Source organism: Bombina bombina, chromosome 5, assembly GCF_027579735.1.
Source record: "Bombina bombina isolate aBomBom1 chromosome 5, aBomBom1.pri, whole genome shotgun sequence".
Lineage (NCBI taxonomy): Eukaryota > Metazoa > Chordata > Amphibia > Anura > Bombinatoridae > Bombina > Bombina bombina.
The window spans coordinates 1,114,451,333-1,114,475,080 of record NC_069503.1 but is presented as its reverse complement, the minus strand read 5'-3'; the positions used below and the strand labels follow the sequence as shown (position 1 = coordinate 1,114,475,080).

The 23,748-nt window shown below is 39.8% G+C and overlaps 1 protein-coding gene across 3 annotated transcripts in view; it reads left to right on the top strand.

Annotated features, from left to right (window-relative positions):
- Positions 1-23,748, top strand: part of TSNARE1 (t-SNARE domain containing 1) — a 1,244,582-nt gene that overhangs the window by 910,748 nt on the left and 310,086 nt on the right. For all 3 annotated transcript variants that reach the window (XM_053715403.1, XM_053715402.1, XM_053715404.1), the window contains one exon: positions 15,319-15,375. In XM_053715403.1, coding sequence (XP_053571378.1) covers positions 15,319-15,375 — 57 coding nt within the window. The remainder of the gene's footprint in view (positions 1-15,318; positions 15,376-23,748) is intronic.

Genomic DNA, 23,748 nt, shown 5'->3' with positions numbered 1-23,748 from the left:
GGCAAAACAGAACAAATATCTGATCTTGGGCATTCTATTCCTGGGGATCAGATACTGGAATGTTGACTTAATCAGTTTTCATTGCCTTCGTCAGGAGATGTTCATCAAGATTGTAAGACACTAGGGTTTGCCCGAGATGCATCATGCATCTCGCTTCAAGAATAAATTGCATTGGTGTTGTGCCAGGACTTAAGTCTCTCAGATGTACCTGGTGGATGTGTTAGTGGTCCTGTGGTTTTTCATGCTGATTTATATATTTCCTCCATTTGTAATGCTACCTACAGTGATAGCCAGAATCAAAGAGTAGGAAGTTTGAGTGATTCTGATTTCTCCAGCTTGGCCTTATAAAATTTTGTGTATGGTTTATGGACTTTATTCAGATGTTCTCTTACCCAATGTGTTGTCTTCCTCTAAGGAGCAAACTTCTGCTGCAAGGGCCCTTCTTATTAGATCCTTTGTATGCTAGTTTTGGCCCACAATTATATTGAATGTCTCATTTTAATAATTGATTCAGACATAAAGTAGGAGGGATACTAAAAGCTTTGTGTGAAGTGTCTTTGCCTCATCCTGGTGGCCAGGAGATTAATTCCCCCAAGTAAGGATTTTTGTTGACTATCACCACCAAGAAAGAAATTAATTTATCAGTTAAGAATCAATTATGTTATTTCCTGTTCTCTCACCCAAGGTAATCCTGCAAATCTGACTTGTTAGGGAGGCCTAGAGATTCAAAATCTCCTTTAAAAGGTTTTGAACTAAGGCTTACACTTCTATGAGAGGCCTGATTTCTGTTCTGCCTATTTTGTATCAGAGGAATATTGCTAAACTTTCAGATATTCAGACATTTAAAACATTCTTTTTCCAGCTACTCCTCCTTGGAGTCTGAATTAAGTATTGAAGGTACATAAAGCCCCTCACTTAAAGGTCAGATCTTCAGCTTTTTTTCTTGGAAAATTCTGTTCTTGTTTGCCATTTCTTTAGCTCGAAGTGTTACGGAGCTTTAAGCTTTTTCCTGTAAACCTCATTTGCTTATCAGGCAAGAGGATAAGGCTGTTTTTAACAAGTAATTTGTTGCTCCCTAAGATGGTTGGATCTTCAACGGTTATCTTGGAAACTGTTGTTGTTTACCATTTCTTCCGCTAGGAGTGTTTCTGAGCTTTAAGAATTCTAAGGAGCTACTTCTTGAATTCTTGATTTTGTTTATGCATGGAATTCTTGATTTTGTTTATGCATGGAATTCTATGTGGAAGCAACTAAGAATTCCTTCACTCTCTGTTTCTTTGTTTGCATACTGTTACCTTACAAAGGGCAGAGGGCTTCTGCTACTACTTAAGCAGCTTAGTTTAAGGCTTTAAAGGGAATACTTGTTGTGTTGAGGTCTTCCCTGGATCATATTACTCCTCTTTACGTTAGAGCTGTGGTGACTACTTGTATTAATGCTTTTCTTGATTACCATTTTGTCTTCCTTGCATATGGTTTAAAAATTCTATCATTTTTATTTTTTAAATAGTTTTTATTGAGTGTAAGCATTTACAAAACATCTTATTTAACATACAAAATACATATTCTAAGAAGCTGAAAAGACATGGACACCTACTCATGGCTGCATCAAACTATTAAAACATCACTCGTTACAGCAAACATAATAATTTGTCAAACTGTAAAAACGAAACAATCATGAAATAGGTGGGGGAGCAATCTCCTAAACCACCCTCTTTCCCTTGAGAGCAGCATAGGCCACTTTTTCTTCATAAATGCAGAGAGTCCACTGCTGCATTCATTACTTTTGGGAATTCAGAACCTGGCCACCAGGAGGAGGCAAAGACATCCCAGCCAAAGGCTGCAATACTCCTCACACTTCCCTCATCCCCCAGTCATTCTTTGCCTTTCGTCCCAGGAGGTTGGCAGAGAAGTGTCAGAAGTTTTCAATATTCTCTTATGGAGGGTAGTACTCTTCGGCATGGGACTGGAGTTTAAAGTAGTCCTGTCAGCCTCTCAGTGAGAGCATGGGTGAAAGTTAGAGTCCGGAGATGCAGGGAGAGTCTTTCTGCGAAACCATTCTGACTCATATTATCAGCTCCACAAGCAATCGGCGTTGATGAGTTTTGCTGCCTGCTGTTTTCTCTCAAGTCCATGGCAGAAGTGACGCTACTATCTGTCACACTTGAAGGGCTGTGTTCCTGTTCCACGGCATATATTGTTTTATTTTACTTTCATCATGGATGTATTGTAATACAACTGTTTATCTGAGAGGGGCTACAACCTTTCGGGTCTCAGTGAGGCTCCTTTTTGTATCTCGTAATCAAGGGTTAATATCTCCTGAGGGGGGTTTATAATCATGTTGTTATGTGATTCTGTCTGCTACTGTGTAGTGTTGCTTCGGATCATGGCTATTTTGGAACATAACGGCCTATGTCTAGTGACGCGGCCTTTACGGTCAGGCGCGCTTTTGCATGAACTGCACAGTTTACCTTGTGACTTCATTTCCGCATTACTAACCGCGTGGCGACGGAGAAATCCGAGTCTGCTGGTGTCTGGTTCACTGGAGGTGGTGAGTGCCCCAGCCATTGGGGGTGTAAGGTGCCGTTTAGATTTTTTTATTCAGTTATTGAGGATTCTGATTCTGATTTTTTGGAGACAGATGTCTCTGATTCAGACTCTACTTCTTGCGAAGAATATGAATTGGCCTGGGTGATAAATGGTCATCAGTTATGTTCTGAATGCAGTTTTAGAGTGTTCTGTTCCTTGGGATCGGGGAATCCTTCTTGGATGTCTGAAGACTTATGATCCTGTGGACTGGTTCAGTACGACCCAGTTTTTTCAGGGACCCTATGTTGCGACATAGGGGCTAGCTAATTGAGCTTGCACGCAGGAAGGCCAGAGTTTACATCCACGTTCGGGTACTTGTTATAAACTTTAAGGCCTGACTTTTCCTTCAGACGGAGTGTGCGCCTCTTCATGGGGAGTTTTTTTCTCTGTTGGGCCAACAGTGGTGTCTGGGTGATTTTTTCATTTTTTTGTTTTGATCATACTATGGCTTCATGTCTTGTGGACATGTACACTGTTCTTATCTGTGCCCTTACTTTTTGAGGGGATAGTTTGTCTTCCTTATGAGCTGGGGTTTCCTCTCTCTGGAGGGTCTTTGTCTTGCCATGTGTGTAGGATGTTGGATCAGGTGGCTTATCTCTTTAAGGGGCAGCATCTGCTGCTCTGTGGGCTCTGATTCACCTGTTGGAATTTGATCTCTCTACGTAGAGACTGTCTAAGAGAGCTGTGACAGGTCTTCCTAAGGATCTATGTACTTTTCTCTGTTGCAGGTCCCGGGGGTTCTCCTTGGGAGTGCCTTATTTTGGAGGAGCGGATTGGGTTGGCACCCGAGCTCTGTTGAGGTGGGTGAGTTCCCCCTTTTCTTTCCATTCCCTGAGGGCTTGTGGTTGGGGTCTTTCTCTCGCTTGGGCTGGTCCGGAGTTGGAGCAGTATCTGAGATCTGTTGCTCTTCTAAATTCGTCCTCGGAGCATTCAAGGTATAGTAAGCCTCTTGAGGTTTCTCCTTTCTCTATGTTCAAGATTTGTGGGAAGGACTGGCGGCTCTTTGATAGCCTGCAACATTGTCTGCTGGTTAGTGGATACTTAGCAATCTGAAGAATCCTATCTTCAGCTGCTTTCTGCTTGCCCTGCAAGTATTTATGTTTTAGAGTCATTTTTTAATGATGGCAGCGTGTATTGTTTTTGCTTCAGGTGTTGTTCGTCAGACCTATCTGAGCTTGCTGCACGAGGTTTTGTTTCTCAATATTTCGGTATTCTGAGCTACCTTTTTGTGACTTGGGGACCTTCGTCTTCAGTTGCTTTGAAGAGTGTGGTTGCACTGTGTTGGGGGAAGATCCTCTCTGTTTCAGACTTCACGCCTTTTCCCGTGGTTTCTGTTTTTCTGGGGTCTGGACATTGATTTCCCTTGTTTCTAGGAGACTGGTGGGTTTCTGTTGGTCTGGAGTTCCTTATGCTAACTAGACAGCTAGCTCAGCATACTAATGTACTGTGGATAACTCTGCACTGTAGCAAACCGAGGGTTGCAAGTTCAATCCCCGGCAATGTCTACTCAGCCTCCTCCTTTCGAGGTTGATGAGATGTGCAGCACCTTGAGTCCCTTAAGGGGGATTAGCCGCACTTTACAAGTACATTCATGTTTTTCTCTGTGTCTTTTCTTCTTTGTGGAAGAATACGGTAGCTTGTTCCCTTTCTTTACTAAGGGGTGTGTTGCTTGTAGACCGACTGCTGGGCAATGGTCTCTCGTGGAGGCTGTTGACTCAGTTGAGTCTAGTTCCTGCAGTCTCTAGCAAGGCTTGTGGACTATCTGCGGTCAATGTCCTCGGGCCTCTTCCTTTGTTTTTTTCAAAGTTGTTCTCGGCTTCGGACGAAGCAGATTTTGTTGGGTAGGGGTTTTCAGGCCTGGTGCCCTCAGAATGGGCCGTCTCTTGTACCCTCCCATTTTCTCCAACATAGGTGTGTCCGGTCCACGGCGTCATCCTTACTTGTGGGATATTCTCTTCCCCAACAGGAAATGGCAAAGAGCCCAGCAAAGCTGGTCACATGATCCCTCCTAGGCTCCGCCTACCCCAGTCATTCTCTTTGCCGTTGTACAGGCAACATCTCCACGGAGATGGCTTAGAGTTTTTTAGTGTTTAACTGTAGTTTTTATTATTCAATCAAGAGTTTGTTATTTTAAAATAGTGCTGGTACGTACTATTTACTCAGAAACAGAAAAGAGATGAAGATTTCTGTTTGTATGAGGAAAATGATTTTAGCAACCGTTACTAAAATCCATGGCTGTTCCACACAGGACTGTTGAGAGGAATTAACTTCAGTTGGGGGAACAGTGAGCAGTCTCTTGCTGCTTGAGGTATGACACATTCTAACAAGACGATGTAATGCTGGAAGCTGTCATTTTCCCTATGGGATCCGGTAAGCCATGTTTATTAAGATTGTAAATAAGGGCTTCACAAGGGCTTATTAAGACTGTAGACTTTTTCTGGGCTAAATCGATTCATTATTAACACATATTTAGCCTTGAGGAATCATTTAATCTGGGTATTTTGATAAGTTTATATCGGCAGGCACTTTTTTAGACACCTTTCTCTTTAGGGGCTTTCACAAATCATAGGCAGAGCCTCATTTTCGCGCCGGTGTTGCGCACTTGTTTTTGAGAGGCATGACATGCAGTCGCATGTGTGAGGAGCTCTGATACATAGAAAAGACTTTCTGAAGGCGTCATTTGGTATCGTATTCCCCTTTGGGCTTGGTTGGGTCTCAGCAAAGCAGACACCAGGGACTGTAAAGGGGTTAAAGTTAAAAACGGCTCCGGTTCCGTTATTTTAAGGGTTAAAGCTTCCAAATTTGGGGTGCAATACTTTTAAGGCTTTAAGACACTGTGGTGAAATTTTGGTGAATTTTGAGCAATTCCTTCATATTTTTTCGCAATTGCAGTAATAAAGTGTGTTCAGTTTAAAATTTAAAGTGACAGTAACGGTTTTATTTTAAAACGTTTTTTGTACTTTGTTATCAAGTTTATGCCTGTTTAACATGTCTGAACTACCAGATAGACTGTGTTCTGAATGTGGGGAAGCCAGAGTTCCTTCTCATTTAAATAAATGTGATTTATGTGACAATGACAATGATGCCCAAGATGATTCCTCAAGTGAGGGGAGTAAGCATGGTACTGCATCATTCCCTCCTTCGTCTACACGAGTCTTGCCCACTCAGGAGGCCCCTAGTACATCTAGCGCGCCAATACTCCTTACTATGCAACAATTAACGGCTGTAATGGATAATTCTGTCAAAAACATTTTAGCCAAAATGCACACTTATCAGCGTAAGCGCGACTGCTCTGTTTTAGATACTGAAGAGCATGACGACGCTGATAATAATGGTTCTGAAGGGCCCCTAAACCAGTCTGATGGGGCCAGGGAGGTTTTGTCTGAGGGAGAAATTACTGATTCAGGGAACATTTCTCAACAAGCTGAACCTGATGTGATTACGTTTAAATTTAAGTTGGAACATCTCCGCATTCTGCTTAAGGAGGTATTATCCACTCTGGATGATTGTGACAAGTTGATCATCCCAGAGAAACTATGTAAAATGGACAAGTTCCTAGAGGTCCCGGGGCTCCCAGAAGCTTTTCCTATACCCAAGCGGGTGGCGGACATTGTAAATAAAGAATGGGAAAGGCCCGGTATTCCTTTCGTCCCTCCCCCCATATTTAAAAAATTGTTTCCTATGGTCGACCCCAGAAAGGACTTATGGCAGACAGTCCCCAAGGTCGAGGGAGCGGTTTCCACTTTAAACAAACGCACCACTATACCCATAGAAGATAGTTGTGCTTTCAAAGATCCTATGGATAAAAAATTAGAAGGTTTACTTAAAAAGATGTTTGTTCAGCAGGGTTACCTTCTACAACCAATTTCATGCATTGTCCCTGTCACTACAGCCGCGTGTTTCTGGTTCGATGAGCTGGTAAAGGCGGTCGATAGTGATTCTCCTCCTTATGAGGAGATTATGGACAGAATCAATGCTCTCAAATTGGCTAATTCTTTCACCCTAGACGCCACTTTGCAATTGGCTAGGTTAGCGGCTAAGAATTCTGGGTTTGCTATTGTGGCGCGCAGAGCGCTTTGGTTGAAATCTTGGTCAGCTGATGCGTCTTCCAAGAACAAGCTACTTAACATTCCTTTCAAGGGGAAAACGCTGTTTGGCCCTGACTTGAAAGAGATTATCTCTGATATCACTGGGGGTAAGGGCCATGCCCTTCCTCAGGATCGGCCTTTCAAGGCCAAAAATAAACCTAATTTTCGTCCCTTTCGTAGAAACGGACCAGCCCAAAGTGCTACGTCCTCTAAGCAAGAGGGTAATACTTCTCAAGCCAAGCCAGCTTGGAGACCAATGCAAGGCTGGAACAAGGGAAAGCAGGCCAAGAAACCTGCCACTGCTACCAAGACAGCATGAAATGTTGGCCCCCGATCCGGGACCGGATCTGGTGGGGGGCAGACTCTCTCTCTTCGCTCGGGCTTGGGCAAGAGATGTTCTGGATCCTTGGGCGCTAAAAATAGTCTCCCAAGGTTATCTTCTGGAATTCAAGGGGCTTCCCCCAAGGGGGAGGTTCCACAGGTCTCAGTTGTCTTCAGACCACATAAAAAGACAGGCATTCTTACGTTGTGTAGAAGACCTGTTAAAAATGGGAGTGATTCATCCTGTTCCATTAGGAGAACAAGGGATGGGGTTCTACTCCAATTTGTTCATAGTTCCCAAAAAAGAGGGAACGTTCAGACCAATCTTAGATCTCAAGATCTTAAACAAGTTTCTCAAGGTTCCATCGTTCAAAATGGAAACCATTCGAACAATTCTTCCTTCCATCCAGGAAGGTCAATTCATGACCACGGTGGATTTAAAGGATGCGTATCTACATATTCCTATCCACAAGGAACATCATCGGTTCCTAAGGTTCGCATTCCTGGACAAGCATTACCAGTTCGTGGCGCTTCCTTTCGGATTAGCCACTGCTCCAAGGATTTTCACAAAGGTACTAGGGTCCCTTCTAGCTGTGCTAAGACCAAGGGGCATTGCTGTAGTACCTTACTTGGACGACATTCTGATTCAAGCGTCGTCCCTTCCTCAAGCAAAGGCTCACACGGACATTGTCCTGGCCTTTCTCAGATCTCACGGATGGAAAGTGAACGTGGAAAAGAGTTCTCTATCTCCGTCAACAAGGGTTCCCTTCTTGGGGACAATAATAGACTCCTTAGAAATGAGGATTTTTCTGACAGAGGCCAGAAAAACAAAACTTCTAGACTCTTGTCGGATACTTCATTCCGTTCCTCTTCCTTCCATAGCGCAGTGCATGGAAGTGATAGGTTTGATGGTAGCGGCAATGGACATAGTTCCTTTTGCGCGCATTCATCTAAGACCATTACAACTGTGCATGCTCAGTCAGTGGAATGGGGACTATACAAACTTGTCTCCGAGGATACAAGTAAATCAGAGGACCAGAGACTCACTCCGTTGGTGGCTGTCCCTGGACAACCTGTCACAAGGGATGACCTTCCGCAGACCAGAGTGGGTCATTGTCACGACCGACGCCAGTCTGATGGGCTGGGGCGCGGTCTGGGGATCCCTGAAAGCTCAGGGTCTTTGGTCTCGGGAAGAATCTCTTCTACCGATAAATATTCTGGAACTGAGAGCGATATTCAATGCTCTCAAGGCTTGGCCTCAGCTAGCGAGGGCCAAGTTCATACGGTTTCAATCAGACAACATGACAACTGTTGCGTACATCAACCATCAGGGGGGAACAAGGAGTTCCCTGGCGATGGAAGAAGTGACCAAAATCATTCTATGGGCGGAGTCTCACTCCTGCCACCTGTCTGCTATCCACATCCCAGGAGTGGAAAATTGGGAAGCGGATTTTCTGAGTCGTCAGACATTGCATCCGGGGGAGTGGGAACTCCATCCGGAAATCTTTGCCCAAGTCACTCAACTGTGGGGCATTCCAGACATGGATCTGATGGCCTCTCGTCAGAACTTCAAAGTTCCTTGCTACGGGTCCAGATCCAGGGATCCCAAGGCGGCTCTAGTGGATGCACTAGTAGCACCTTGGACCTTCAAACTAGCTTATGTATTCCCGCCGTTTCCTCTCATCCCCAGGCTGGTAGCCAGGAAGGAAAGGGCGTCGGTGATCTTGATAGCTCCTGCGTGGCCACGCAGGACTTGGTATGCAGATCTGGTGAATATGTCATCGGCTCCACCATGGAAGCTACCTTTGAGACGAGACCTTCTTGTTCAAGGTCCGTTCGAACATCCGAATCTGGTCTCACTCCAGCTGACTGCTTGGAGATTGAACGCTTGATCTTATCGAAGCGAGGGTTCTCAGATTCTGTTATCGATACTCTTGTTCAGGCCAGAAAGCCTGTAACTAGAAAGATTTACCACAAAATTTGGAAAAAATATATCTGTTGGTGTGAATCTAAAGGATTCCCTTGGGACAAGGTTAAGATTCCTAAGATTCTATCCTTCCTTCAAGAAGGATTGGAAAAAGGATTATCTGCAAGTTCCCTGAAGGGACAGATTTCTGCCTTGTCTGTGTTACTTCACAAAAAGCTGGCAGCTGTGCCAGATGTTCAAGCCTTTGTTCAGGCTCTGGTTAGAATCAAGCCTGTTTACAAACCTTTGACTCCTCCTTGGAGTCTCAACTTAGTTCTTTCAGTTCTTCAGGGGGTTCCGTTTGAACCCTTACATTCCGTTGATATTAAGTTATTATCTTGGAAAGTTTTGTTTTTGGTTGCAATTTCTTCTGCTAGAAGAGTTTCAGAATTATCTGCTCTGCAGTGTTCTCCTCCTTATCTGGTGTTCCATGCAGATAAGGTGGTTTTACGTACTAAACCTGGTTTTCTTCCAAAAGTTGTTTCTAACAAAAACATTAACCAGGAGATTATCGTACCTTCTCTGTGTCCGAAACCAGTTTCGAAGAAGGAACGTTTGTTGCACAATTTGGATGTTGTTCGCACTCTAAAATTCTATTTAGATGCTACAAAGGATTTTAGACAAACATCTTCCTTGTTTGTTGTTTATTCCGGTAAAAGGAGAGGTCAAAAAGCAACTTCTACCTCTCTCTCTTTTTGGATTAAAAGCATCATCAGATTGGCTTACGAGACTGCCGGACGGCAGCCTCCCGAAAGAATCACAGCTCATTCCACTAGGGCTGTGGCTTCCACATGGGCCTTCAAGAACGAGGCTTCTGTTGATCAGATATGTAGGGCAGCGACTTGGTCTTCACTGCACACTTTTACCAAATTTTACAAGTTTGATACTTTTGCTTCTTCTGAGGCTATTTTTGGGAGAAAGGTTTTGCAAGCCGTGGTGCCTTCCATCTAGGTGACCTGATTTGCTCCCTCCCATCATCCGTGTCCTAAAGCTTTGGTATTGGTTCCCACAAGTAAGGATGACGCCGTGGACCGGACACACCTATGTTGGAGAAAACAGAATTTATGTTTACCTGATAAATTACTTTCTCCAACGGTGTGTCCGGTCCACGGCCCGCCCTGGTTTTTTAATCAGGTCTGATAATTTATTTTCTTTAACTACAGTCACCACGGTTTCATATGGTTTCTCCTATGCAAATATTCCTCCTTAACGTCGGTCGAATGACTGGGGTAGGCGGAGCCTAGGAGGGATCATGTGACCAGCTTTGCTGGGCTCTTTGCCATTTCCTGTTGGGGAAGAGAATATCCCACAAGTAAGGATGACGCCGTGGACCGGACACACCGTTGGAGAAAGTAATTTATCAGGTAAACATAAATTCTGTTTTTGCATTCAGCGTCCTCTATAGCTTGGCTATTGTTTCCCAAAAGTAATGAATGCAGCTGTGGACTCTTTCCATTTATGAAGAAAAACATAAATTATGCTTACCTGATCATTTTCTTTTCTTCAGATGGAAACAGTCCACAGCTCCCCACCCGTGTTTTTATATGGGGCAGCCACAATTTTTTTGTTCTTCTGGCACCTTTTCACCCTGATGTTTCTTCTACTGTTCCTTGTTCCTCGGCAGAATGACTGGGGGATGAGGGAAGTGGGAGGAGTATTTAAGCCTTTGGCTGGGGTGTCTTTGCCTCCTCCTGGTGGTCAGGTTCTAAATTCCCAAAACTAATGAATGCAGCTGTGGACTCTCTCCATCTGAAGAAAAGAAAATTATCAGGTAAGCATAATTTATAAGTTTTTTACCTCAATTGTCTAAACTATTTAAGCTGATGGTTTTTAGGTGAAACAGGCCACTTTTGGACCTTTACTACTCGGTCACACCTCCTATGACTGCCAGGGCCACGGGTGGGTCCAGAAAAGTCAAAGTTCAAAGGAAAGCAAAATGGACTAGTAAGATTTAAGTAGTAATAGGGCCACTCTTGGACCCTTGATTGACATTTATTTATATATATATATATATATATATATATATATATATATATATATATATATATATATATATATATATATATATATATAATAAAAAAACTCCTTGATTTCTAGAGCCTGGGTATAGTATATAGTATCAGGCATGTAAGCTCTTAACTTCAGTACTGTATATCCCACTATTTCCATAGTAGGAATACATTATGAACCATTTATATAACAAGTAACTGTACGATAGCAAAAGCTATAGGTACCAAACATTATTTTTTTTTGTTTAAAATCGCAAAACTCACTATGTGGATACCAGGTATAGGAATTATAGCTCAGTAAAATAATATTCAAAGATAGGGTTATTTATCTTTTACCGGCCCTTTCTGGGCCCCTCGGGATAATGAAAAATTATTGTATGTGTATCCCTACATTGAGTAACACATATAAAGCTTTTAGGTTTCAAACAGATTATATAAGTTGTATATTCTCTATTAGGATATTGCATCAACACTTCTAAACATATTTATCTCTCAGCATTCAGGAATAGTATTACTTATCTTGTATCAGCCTTTTCTCCAACATAGGTGTGTCCGGTCCACGGCGTCATCCTTACTTGTGGGATATTCTCTTCCCCAACAGGAAATGGCAAAGAGCCCAGCAAAGCTGGTCACATGATCCCTCCTAGGCTCCGCCTACCCCAGTCATTCTCTTTGCCGTTGTACAGGCAACATCTCCACGGAGATGGCTTAGAGTTTTTTAGTGTTTAACTGTAGTTTTTCATTATTCAATCAAGAGTTTGTTATTTTCAAATAGTGCTGGTACGTACTATTTACTCAGAAACAGAAAAGAGATGAAGAATTCTGTTTGTATGAGGAAAATGATTTTAGCAACCGTAACTAAAATCCATGGCTGTTCCACACAGGACTGTTGAGAGCAATTAACTTCAGTTGGGGGAACAGTTTGCAGTCCTTTGCTGCTTGAGGTATGACACATTCTAACAAGACGATGTAATGCTGGAAGCTGTCATTTTCCCTATGGGATCCGGTAAGCCATGTTTATTACGATTGTAAATAAGGGCTTCACAAGGGCTTATTTAGACTGTAGACCTTTTTTTGGGCTAAATCGATTGATATTAACACTTATTTAGCCTTGAGGAATCATTTATTCTGGGTATTTTGATATAATAATATCGGCAGGCACTGTTTTAGACACCTTATTCTTTAGGGGCTTTCCCAAAGCATAGGCAGAGTCTCATTTTCGCGCCGGTGTTGCGCACTTGTTTTTGAGAGGGCCTTCAAGAACGAGGCTTCTGTTGATCAGATATGTAGGGCAGCGACTTGGTCTTCACTGCACACTTTTACCAAATTTTACAAGTTTGATACTTTTGCTTCTTCTGAGGCTATTTTTGGGAGAAAGGTTTTGCAAGCCGTGGTGCCTTCCATTTAGGTGACCTGATTTGCTCCCTCCCTTCATCCGTGTCCTAAAGCTTTGGTATTGGTTCCCACAAGTAAGGATGACGCCGTGGACCGGACACACCTATGTTGGAGAAAACAGAATTTATGTTTACCTGATAAATTTCTTTCTCCAACGGTGTGTCCGGTCCACGGCCCGCCCTGGTTTTTTTAATCAGGTCTGATAATTTATTTTCTTTAACTACAGTCACCACGGTACCATATGGTTTCTCCTATGCTAATATTCCTCCTTAACGTCGGTCGAATGACTGGGGTAGGCGGAGCCTAGGAGGGATCATGTGACCAGCTTTGCTGGGCTCTTTGCCATTTCCTGTTGGGGAAGAGAATATCCCACAAGTAAGGATGACGCCGTGGACCGGACACACCGTTGGAGAAAGAAATTTATCAGGTAAACATAAATTCTGTTTTCTGGGCCTCTAGAGACAACGGTTTAACTGAAATGAGGATTTGGAGAGAAATAATAATTTTAAAAAATAGGGGTCACTCTTGAGCTCATAGCGCTATCTATGCAATATCCAGTATACTAATGGCTACATTGAGTTATTTGAGGAACAGTTCAACTATGAAGAATAAATATTATATTGTTCAGCAAGTGCGCAGTAAATACAGCCCCACAATAAAAATTTGAGTTATAGGATCCCTGTACACATATTATATAGACAATATAGGACAAATATACACACAGAGCAACAGCAAAGCTAAAACCTATATGAACCACAATGTGCTTCCTTAAAGTACGTATAACAGTATAACAGTGGGACTCTAGAGAGGGCTTAGTAAACAGACCTGACTCAGGAAATGTCCATATGCTCAAGATAAATATCCTTTCTATTATAACGGTTGGCATCTAGGATAAATAATGTAATACATGACACACATTGCACATATATAGTAGTGTGTACCATTAGATAAATTATTGACTGTTAGCATACTGTCAGTAATAAACATATTAGAAAACAGTCATATCAGGCTACGGGGCCATCATCAGAATTTTAGGATTTAGTTACACAAAGATGAGTCTCAGCAATAGAATCATGTCTACCCAACACTGGTTCTGTGTGAGCAAATCTGCCATGCTCCAAACAGAGGAACATGTCTATGCTGTCTTACCCATGGGGAATAAAGTACACCAGGGAATAGCTTTCCTCTCTGACCTCCATATTATGCTTGCCAGGATCGGATGAAATCACTCTGCAAGTTAGCCCCTCCAGATAGAGGCTGTATGTCATGCTGTAAGCAGGGATTACAGGAGCCCACTCTAAATCCATAGTATTGCAGCATAAGAACATCATTAGCCAGGGAGGATGTACAGTATGTGTTACCGCAAATCCTAACCAGTCCTGAGGAGCTAATGAGGAGATCAGGTAGCAAAACACTTCAGTTGCGGAGACTGAGGTCTCTTGAAACTGGCCGCACTGTTTAATATACTCTGCTGGTCCCTACGCAGCAGTCACCTCATCCTCATTGCCCCCCGGTGGCCGGCGGCATCCCCAGAGGAAGAGGACAAAGGGAGAAGTAAACCCTATCATACCAGATTGAACTGGTTCACACGCTCCACACCTATTTCTGCTTCATGAGCCAATATTGCCACTCCTACATGAGTCTCCTCCATAAGAGACAGAAGGCGGTCGAGCCTATAGCACAATTTGTGTTCATAATTTCCCATTAAATCTTGCAAAGTCCAACATTTTTAGTATAGGAACTGGGTAGTCGGTACAGCTCTGAAATGTAGTAAATCACCCAGGAGATTCAGTTGCAGCTTATTCTTAAGTCTGCGTTACAGCAGGCATTCAGCGATACCTGCCTGGGGGTTGATATGGAGGCGAAGGCCTCAGGATGGTCTCCGGTATATAAGGGCTGCGGAGTTGCACGTTGGAGGACTCAATTGAAGCAGTATCTTCTCATAAATTAGGATCTGAAGGTCCAGATCCTAGATGTTTCCAAATGCCATAGATTTTGAATAAATTAACTCACAGGCTAAGAACTGCTCCAAATATTGCAACCTAAGATGACTGCTGTCCAGAAGTCCCCCCCCCATTTTAATTTTTATGTAACAGCAGAGGCTGTCAACCATGGTGGCTTATTAGTAACCCGCATTTCTTCCTGTATTTGCCCTTCCCTTTCATGGTTGTTTTGTAGACTTCTGCTTGAGTATTGGATTCCACATGAGATCTTGTGAACTTAACACCATCATGTGTAAAAAAAAAAAAAAGCTTAATTAATAAACTGATTTATTTCAGGATGGTGAGAGTCCATGATCCCCACCATTTTTATTATAATGTAGTTGGTGGGAAGACTTGCTTTGCATGTCTTCTTCTGCTTTGATCCTTTCATTTATTTCTAGTTTTTCTTCTCTATTTGGCCTTATGTTAAAGTAGGATTAGGGGAGTGCTGGAAATATAGAATATGGGGTGGGGCAAAGCTCTAGAATGTATTTTACCTCCTCCTGGTGGACAGGAAAGTCCACATGTGTTGATCATGTGGACTCGCCGTCCTGAAAGAAATCAATTTATCAGTTATGCATCAGTTTAGTCTTTCCCGCCCCCGCTACTACAATAACCAGCAGTATGTTATTTTTATATACATTGGAGCAGAATATGTTCTTTCCTTCCCCTACTTTCACTGAAGTTAAGGGGATGTTTAAAAGAGCAATTTGCATAGAAATTGTGTTGGTTTCTCATCTTTTAATCTGTATTCGTGTTTACCAGTCCTGGATTGCCCTGTAGCACCAGAGATATATGTGAGTGCAAAACATTTTAAATAAAATATTTGCCATTTTTAAGGATGCTTGCATTTCAATAATGTGAAATTTCCTGGAAACCATGTTCCCTGGAGATATATTTTTCACTTCTCTCATGTAATGAAAAATCAATGGGAATATAAATGACATTTGTTTTATTTTTTTATTCCACAGAAAATAGCAGATAAGTCTAAATCATTGCTTACTACTGGAGAGAAAAATATAAAACAAGTAAGTGTTTTATTCTGTTTGCTATTCATATGTCCAATGTTATCATCTCAATCTATGTTAAAGACGCATGTTTATCTTGTGTCAAACCATGTGTTGTTCTCAAAAAGCCCACTGTATTCAAGGGATGTTTAAAAACGAAACAAAAAACCCTGTCATACCTGTATGTGTGTGTGTGTATATATATATGTGTGTGTGTGTGTATATTATATATATATATATATATATATATATATATATATATATATATATATATATATATATATATATATATATATATATATATATATGTATATATATTTTTTATATCATAACATTATCATGTAAGTAAAAGTGGACGTCGGTTGTAATTAATTATTATATATATATATATATATATATATATATATATATATACACACGTCTTATTGACTATTTAATATAGATATATTCCATCATCAGTGAACATATATTAATAATTGAGTGCATAAAAACATAACTGATAAGTCAGAGTACAATTTATTTAGCTATGTATTAGTCATTTCAGAATCTCCATACATTGTATACCTATAATAAACATGTAATTTGTTCTAAACACATTTTGTCAAACATATTAAGTTCATCAGTACAGTTATTACACATATATTTCATATTTAGTCTAGTGTGCTAGGCCTTAGATTATTTTAAATTTAAATATAGGTATATGTATACAGTACTGGTGTATATTAAACATATGAAAATTACAGACACAAGTAATCTCATAAAAAAATTAATTGTTCATGTGCTTGCGTATGAGTATAATAAATGAGCACATAAACAAGACACAAGGTATGTATACGGCATTAGCAAGGTCTCTCCCCAGGCAGATAGGGGTTTCCAGATGTGCTGTCCAAACTCTTCTGAAGAAGCACAAATAAATAGGCAACTTTGAGGACCGTAGATGCAGCAGCCAACTAATAAAACTTAGTGCTGCAGCTGAGAGACATATTCTTACTTTCCTTCACAATTAGAAGATGTCCAGCAGTGCCATCACCTCTAAATTGGCAGAAGCCAGTGGGACCCTGGTTCAGCCATTTACTATCAGGAGAAGACTTGTCGAAGTGGCCATGGCCAAGTGACTCAACTATACATGAAAACACAGGAACATGCGGTGCAGAAAAATGGCAGCTGGTACTCTGGCTGATGAGTCAAAATTTTAAATACTTGGCTCTAGCAGAAGGCAGTTTGTACACCAAAGTGCTAGAGAGTGGTACAAGAATGAGTGTATACAGGCAACAGTGAAGCATGGTGGAGGTTCCTTGAAAGTTTGGGGCTGTGTTTCTTCAAATGGAGTTGGGGATTTGGTCAGAATTCATTGCATCTTCAGTGCTGAGAATTACAGTTCTCAGCGAGGACTTGGCATCTTATTGGACTCAAATGTATTCTCCAAAATGTTTGGAATAACGTACCTGCCGAGTTCCTTAAAAAACTGTGTGCAAGTGTACCTATAATTGATGCTGGTCCTCTTATGTTCGGTCACTTTGCATTTTCTAAATTGATAAAAAAGAAATGTAAAAGGGACAGTCAAGTCCAATTTTTTTTCATGATTCAGATAGGGCATGTCATTTTAAACATCTTTCCAATTTACTTTTATCACCAATTTTGCTTTGTTTCTTTGTATTCTTAGTTGAAAGCTAAACCTAGGAGGTGCATATGCTAATTTCTTAGCCCTTGAAAGCCGCCTCTAATCTCAAAGCATTTTGACAGTTTTTCACCACTAGAGGGCATTAGTTCATGTGTTTCATATAGATAACATTGAGCTCATGCACATGAAGTTACCCTGGAGTGAGCACTGATTGGCTAAAATGCAAGTCTGTCAAAAGAACTGGTATAAGGGTGCAGTCGGCAGAGGCTTAGATACAAGGTAATCACAGAGGTAAAATTATTATAACTGTGTTGGTTATACAAAACTGGGGAATGCTAATCTGCTGCCCCCGACATCGCCGACGCCTGCCTACAGTTAATAACCCCTAATCTGCTTGTCCCGATATCGCCACCACCTAAAAAAAGTATTAACTCCTAATCTGCCGCTCCCAATATCGCCACCACTATACTAAAGTTATTAACCCGTATTCTGCCACACCCTAACATTGCCCACGCTATAGTAAATTTATTAACCCCTATTCTGCTGCTCCCCAACATCGCCACAACTAAATAGTTATTAACCCCTAAACATCTATCCTCCCACATCACTACCACTAAATAAACCTATTAACCACTAAACCGCCAGCCCCTCACATCAACAACAACTTAAATTAAACTATTATCCCCTAACCCTAATGTAACCCTAACACCCCCTAAATTTAACATAATTAAAATAGAGCTAAATTAAACTTACAATTAACTAAATAAACCTATTAACCCCTAAACCGCCAGCCCCCCCCCCCCACATCGCAACAACCTAAATTAAACGATTAACCCCTAAACCTAACGTAACCCTAACACCCCCTAACTTTAACATAATTAGAATAGAGCGAAATTTATTTAACTAAATAATACCTTTTATTTAAAACTAAATACATACTTACCTGTGAAATAAAACCTAAGCTAGCTACAATATAACTAATAGTTATTTTATTTCACAGGTAAGTTTGTATTTTAGCTAGGTAGACTAGTTAGTAAATAGTTATTAACTCTTTACTTACTACCTATATACAATAAATACAAACTTACCTGTGAAATAAAACCTAAGCTGCCCTTACACTAAAACCTAAAATTGCAAACCATAAAAAACCTATCATTACAAAAAAAAAATCCAAAATAATAAAAATATTCCTTTTCTAATACCCTTTAAAAAAAAAAAAAAAAACACCCCAAAAAGGGCCTTTTGTAGGGCATTGTCCTAAAGATAATAGCTCTTTTTCCTTGAAAAAACAAACACCCCCTAAAAAGATATATTACAGAAAATAAACAAATGATCAAATAGTATTCCTATTCTAATACCCATTAAAAAAAAAAAAAAAAACACCCCAAAATAAAAAGCCTTCTCTAGAATAAACTACCAATGGCCCTTAAAAGGGCCTTTTGTAGGGCATTGCCCTAAAGATATCAGCTCTTTTTCTGAAAAAAATATATAAATACCCACTAACATTACAAACCCCCACCCCTAAAACCCACAAAAAAAAAAACTATCTTAAAAAACCTAAGCTACCCATTGCCCTTAAAAGGGCATTTGGCTCTTTTGCTGCCCAAACCCTAATCTAAAAATAAAACCCACCCCAAAAACTCTTAAAAAAAACCTAACACTAACCCCCGACGATCCACTTAGTTTTTGAAGTCCTGCTTGAACGATCTTCATCCCGGCGGAGAAGTCCTCATCCCAAGAAGTCTTTATCCAGACGGCCTCTTCAATCTTCATCCCGGCCGCAAAGTCCTCATCCAAGTGGCGAGAAGTCTTCGTCCAGGCGGCCTCTTCAATCTTCATCCAGGCTGCATCTTCTCTCTTGATCCCGGCAGCGCGGAGCGGGTCCATCCTGACGACATCCGGCGCGGAGCATCCTCTTCATATGGTCGCCGCCGTACACTAAATCTTCAATGCAGGGTACGCAATCAAAGATAGCATCCCTTGCATTCCTATTGGCTGAAAAATTTGAATCCGCCAATAGAATGAGAGCTGCTAAAATTCTATTGGCTGATTTGAACAGCCAATAGGATTTTAGCAGCTCTCATTCTATTGGCTGATGAATCACAGCCTGTGCACAATTTGTTCCTTGCGATGAGTTTTGCACAAACTTGAATTCTAGTTAAAGGGACACTGAACCCAAATTTTTTCTTTTGTGATTCAGATAGAGCATGCAATTTTAAGCAACTTTTTAATTTACTCCTATTATAAAATATTCTTCATTCTTTAGGTATCTTTATTTGAAAAGCAATAATGTAAGTTTAGATGCCGGACTATTTTTGATGAACAACCTGTGGTGTTCTTGCTGATTGGTAGATAAATTCACCCACCAATAAACACGTGCTGTCCGGGGTCCTAAACCAAGAAAATATCTTAGATGCCTTCTTTTTCAAATAAAGATAGCAAGAGAACGAAGGCACATTGATAATAGGAGTAAATTAGAAAGTTGCTTAAAATTGCATGCTCTATCTGAATCACAAAAGAAAAAAAAATGGGTTTAGTGTCCCTTTAATATTATTTATTTTATATTATTGTCTGACTGTCAATCTATCAAATTTGGCTGTTGGTTCTCTACAATTTTCGGCTTTTCAGTACATTGAGTAATATAGAAGCAACATTTAGCCTTTTAAAGACATTCAGTTAAATTATAAGAATAAAACTAAGGAGGTTAAGTACCCAACATGCACTTCTCTGTTTGTGGTTCACTTACAAATGATGCCTTCCCCCAAGGCATGTTTGTTTATTGTTGTAAAAAAGGCAAATAGCAAATTTTATACAAAGTGTCACCTTGAGTAAAAAAAAATGACTTTTTACAATACTCAGTTATTTGTAGCCAACGTATTGAGGCAAAACAAAAAGCTGTCATGAAATCCAGTGTGATGGCCGTGGATATAATCTAATTATGGTAAGCATTTTGTTTGTGCCGTGTGACCTTCAGAGATATTAACACATATTGTGTTGAATGTGAGGGAATAACCTAAGGATTTCCTTTTTCAGATTGAATATAGGGATGATGGTTCCAATTATGTGTCCTTTGTTTCTACTTGAGGGTCATGTCTGGTATTTCATTTATTTTAGTACTTTATTTATTTATAAAGATTATGTTTATGATATTATGTAATCTGCACCCAATTAATATTAATTATTTGTTTGTTTATTTTGATAGCTAAGACAAGAAGGATAATTAGATACATACATACAACATATATACAATTAGTACTTATAGTTTTATTCTAGAAAATATATATATTATAAAGGATAATTACACATACAACATATATATCACTAGTACTTATAGTTTTACTCTAGGACAGATATGTAGTATTATAAAAAATAATTACACACACACACACAACATACCACTAATACTTACTTATAGTTTTACTCTATTATAGATATGTAGTATTATAAAAAATAATTACACACACACACACAACATACCACTAGTACTTACTTATAGTTTTACTCTAGAAAAGAGATCTAATACAGTAGAATCTCAATTAAACGGCACCCATGGGGATCGGTATATTCCGGATAAGTGTATTCCTGGTTGCTTGAGAGTCACTATTAAAAATATGTCTAACTAGTTCTATAATGGATCAAATGGGCAGGAGCTGGTTAGAGGCGCACACTAGGCAGGATATACGTATCGTATGAGGCTTCAACAGGATGCTTAATCAATAACAAATTCCCAGAACGGCTCAATCAGCTGATGCAATCGTAAGTGCAGAGGTGCAGATAAGTGCGTCTATCGCTCTATTTAATGCAGCTACCACAGCTACTGCTGTTTAAAGAGATCCGGACTGATTCTTTAGCACATTTATGCTCACATTTATGCTCTAAAATTTTATGCTCTAACATTTTTTTTTTTCCGGTTTCTTGAGTTCCGGATAATTGAGATTCTACTTTATTATAAAAGATACACACACACAACATATATACAACTAGTACTTATAGTTTTATTCTAGAGAAGAGATATAATATTATAAAAAAATTACAATGGTTATTATAAAATTTCATAAGTTTTCTTAGCCTTTCAAGCAGAAAGATGCAGTCACTGTTTCAAATTAAACTTATCACAAAGGACCGGATGGATTTATAAGAAAAATAAGTTCTGATATCGTTCTTTTCTTATCAGTTATTACAAATATTATTAAAGAGTTAAACAAAATAAAGGGCACTTAATGTGATGTACATACCAGTTTACTACTTTTCTTTGCTTTCAGATCACTGCAAGTCTATCATCTAATTTCTTTTAACTAGGAAGCAAGTTGCCAATATGTAAATTTGCTCCCCCCTGGATAATAACCCAATTTATAATATCTAAACACTCTCTAGAAACTACATTCTTCTTCATGTTCCCGGATTGTAACAATTTCTGTAATCTAAAGATCTAATAAAAAATTAAATATCCTTGCCTCCAAAACTTTCTCCCATTGCTCCGGTCTCATCCTTTTTTAATAAGCTCACAAATTGTACGCCATAATCAACTGCTGACTCTTGCACGAAGCCTTAATTTCATGTGTCTGTGTGAGAGCAGCTATTCATAAACTAGCACATTTACAGTAACTTGTAAAGCACTGCATTTCAGGAGCATGCCAGATCTGGTTTAAATTTATACTTCCAGGGCAAGAGAGGAAAAAAAGCAATTATTGCTGTTTTAAAGCCATTGAGGACACCTACAACTACTGACTGGTAAACGCTGAGCTTATAGAGAGAGGTAATGAAAAATCAGTAGACAATGATGGGCAAGTTGCTTTCAAACATGAATCGGTATCATAATGCTTTCTGTAAGATAGATCTGGTTATATCTTGCCTTATTTATAGCTTTTGCAAACAAAAACAAGTAAAGTTTTTTACTGGCAACAGAAAAAATCTGTCTGTTTTTATTTAAAAAACAAATGCATTTATTGGTTTACAAGTGGTAAAGCCCGTATACACGGGCCAAAATGTTTAATGAAAGAAATATTCCTATCTATCCCTATTCCTCTATTCAGCTATCTCCCTATTCCTCTGTCTCTGTCCCCCTGTTCCTATCTACCTGTCCCTACCCCCTTTCCAATAACTACAATTACAAAAAATAAAAAAATCTGTTTACAAAAAATAAAAAAAAGCTAAGATTACTAAAAAAAAAACTTTATTATCCAAAATAAAAAGTAAATATTCCAAATTTAATACCCCCTTTCTTTCATGTAATTAGCAAGAGTCCATGAGCTAGTGACGTATGGGATATACATTCCTACCAGGAGGGGCAAAGTTTCCCAAACCTCAAAATGCCTATAAATACACCCCTCACCACACCCACAATTCAGTTTTACAAACTTTGCCTCCGATGGAGGTGGTGAAGTAAGTTTGTGCTAGATTCTACGTTGATATGCGCTCCGCAGCAAGTTGGAGCCCGGTTTTCCTCTCAGCGTGCAGTGAATGTCAGAGGGATGTGAGGAGAGTATTGCCTATTTGAATGCAGTGATCTCCTTCTACGGGGTCTATTTCATAGGTTCTCTGTTATCGGTCGTAGAGATTCATCTCTTACCTCCCTTTTCAGATCGACGATATACTCTTATATATACCATTACCTCTACTGATTCTCGTTTCAGTACTGGTTGGCTATCTGCTATATGTAGATGAGTGTCCTGGGGTAAGTAAGTCTTATTTTCTGTGACACTCCAAGCTATGGTTGGGCACTTTGTTTATAAAGTTCTAAATATATGTATTCAAACATTTATTTGCCTTGACTCAGAATGTTCAACTTTCCTTATTTTCAGACAGTCAGTTTCATATTTGGGATAATGCATTTGATTTAATAAATTTTTTCTTACCTTCAAAAAATTTGACTCTTCCCTGTGGGCTGTTAGGCTCGCGGGGGCTGAAAATGCTTCATTTTATTGCGTCATTCTTGGCGCGGATTTTTTTGGCGCAAAAATTCTATTTCCGTTTCCGGCGTCATACGTGTCGCCGGAAGTTGCGTCATTTTTTTTGACGTTATTTTGCGCCAAAAATGTCGGCGTTCCGGATGTGGCGTCATTTTTGGCGCCAAAAGCATTTAGGCGCCAAATAATGTGGGCGTCTTATTTGGCGCGAAAAAATATGGGCGTCGCTTTTGTCTCCACATTATTTTAGTCTCATTTTTTATTGCTTCTGGTTGCTAGAAGCTTGTTTTTTGGCATTTTTTCCCATTCCTGAAACTGTCTTTTAAGGAATTTGATCAATTTTGCTTTATATATGTTGTTTTTTCTCTTACATATTGCAAGATGTCCCACGTTGCATCTGAGTCAGAAGATACTACAGGAAAATCGCTGTCAAGTGCTGAATCTACCAAAGCTAAGTGCATCTGCTGTAAACTTTTGGTAGCTATTCCTCCAGCTGTTGTTTGTATTGATTGTCATGACAAACTTGTTAAAGCAGATAATATTTCCTTTAGTAAAGTACCATTGCCTGTTGCAGTTCCTTCAACATCTAAGGTGCAGAATGTTCCTGATAATATAAGAGATTTTGTTTCAGAATCAATTAAGAAGGCTATGTCTGTTATTTCTCCTTCTAGTAAACGTAAAAAATCTTTTAAAACTTCTCTCCCTACAGATGAATTTTTAAATGAAGATCATCATTCTGATTCTGATGATTCCTCTGGTTCAGAGGATTCTGTCTCAGAGGTTGATGCTGATAAATCTTCATATTTATTTAAAATGGAATTTATTCGTTCTTTACTTAAAGAAGTACTAATTGCTTTAGAAATAGAG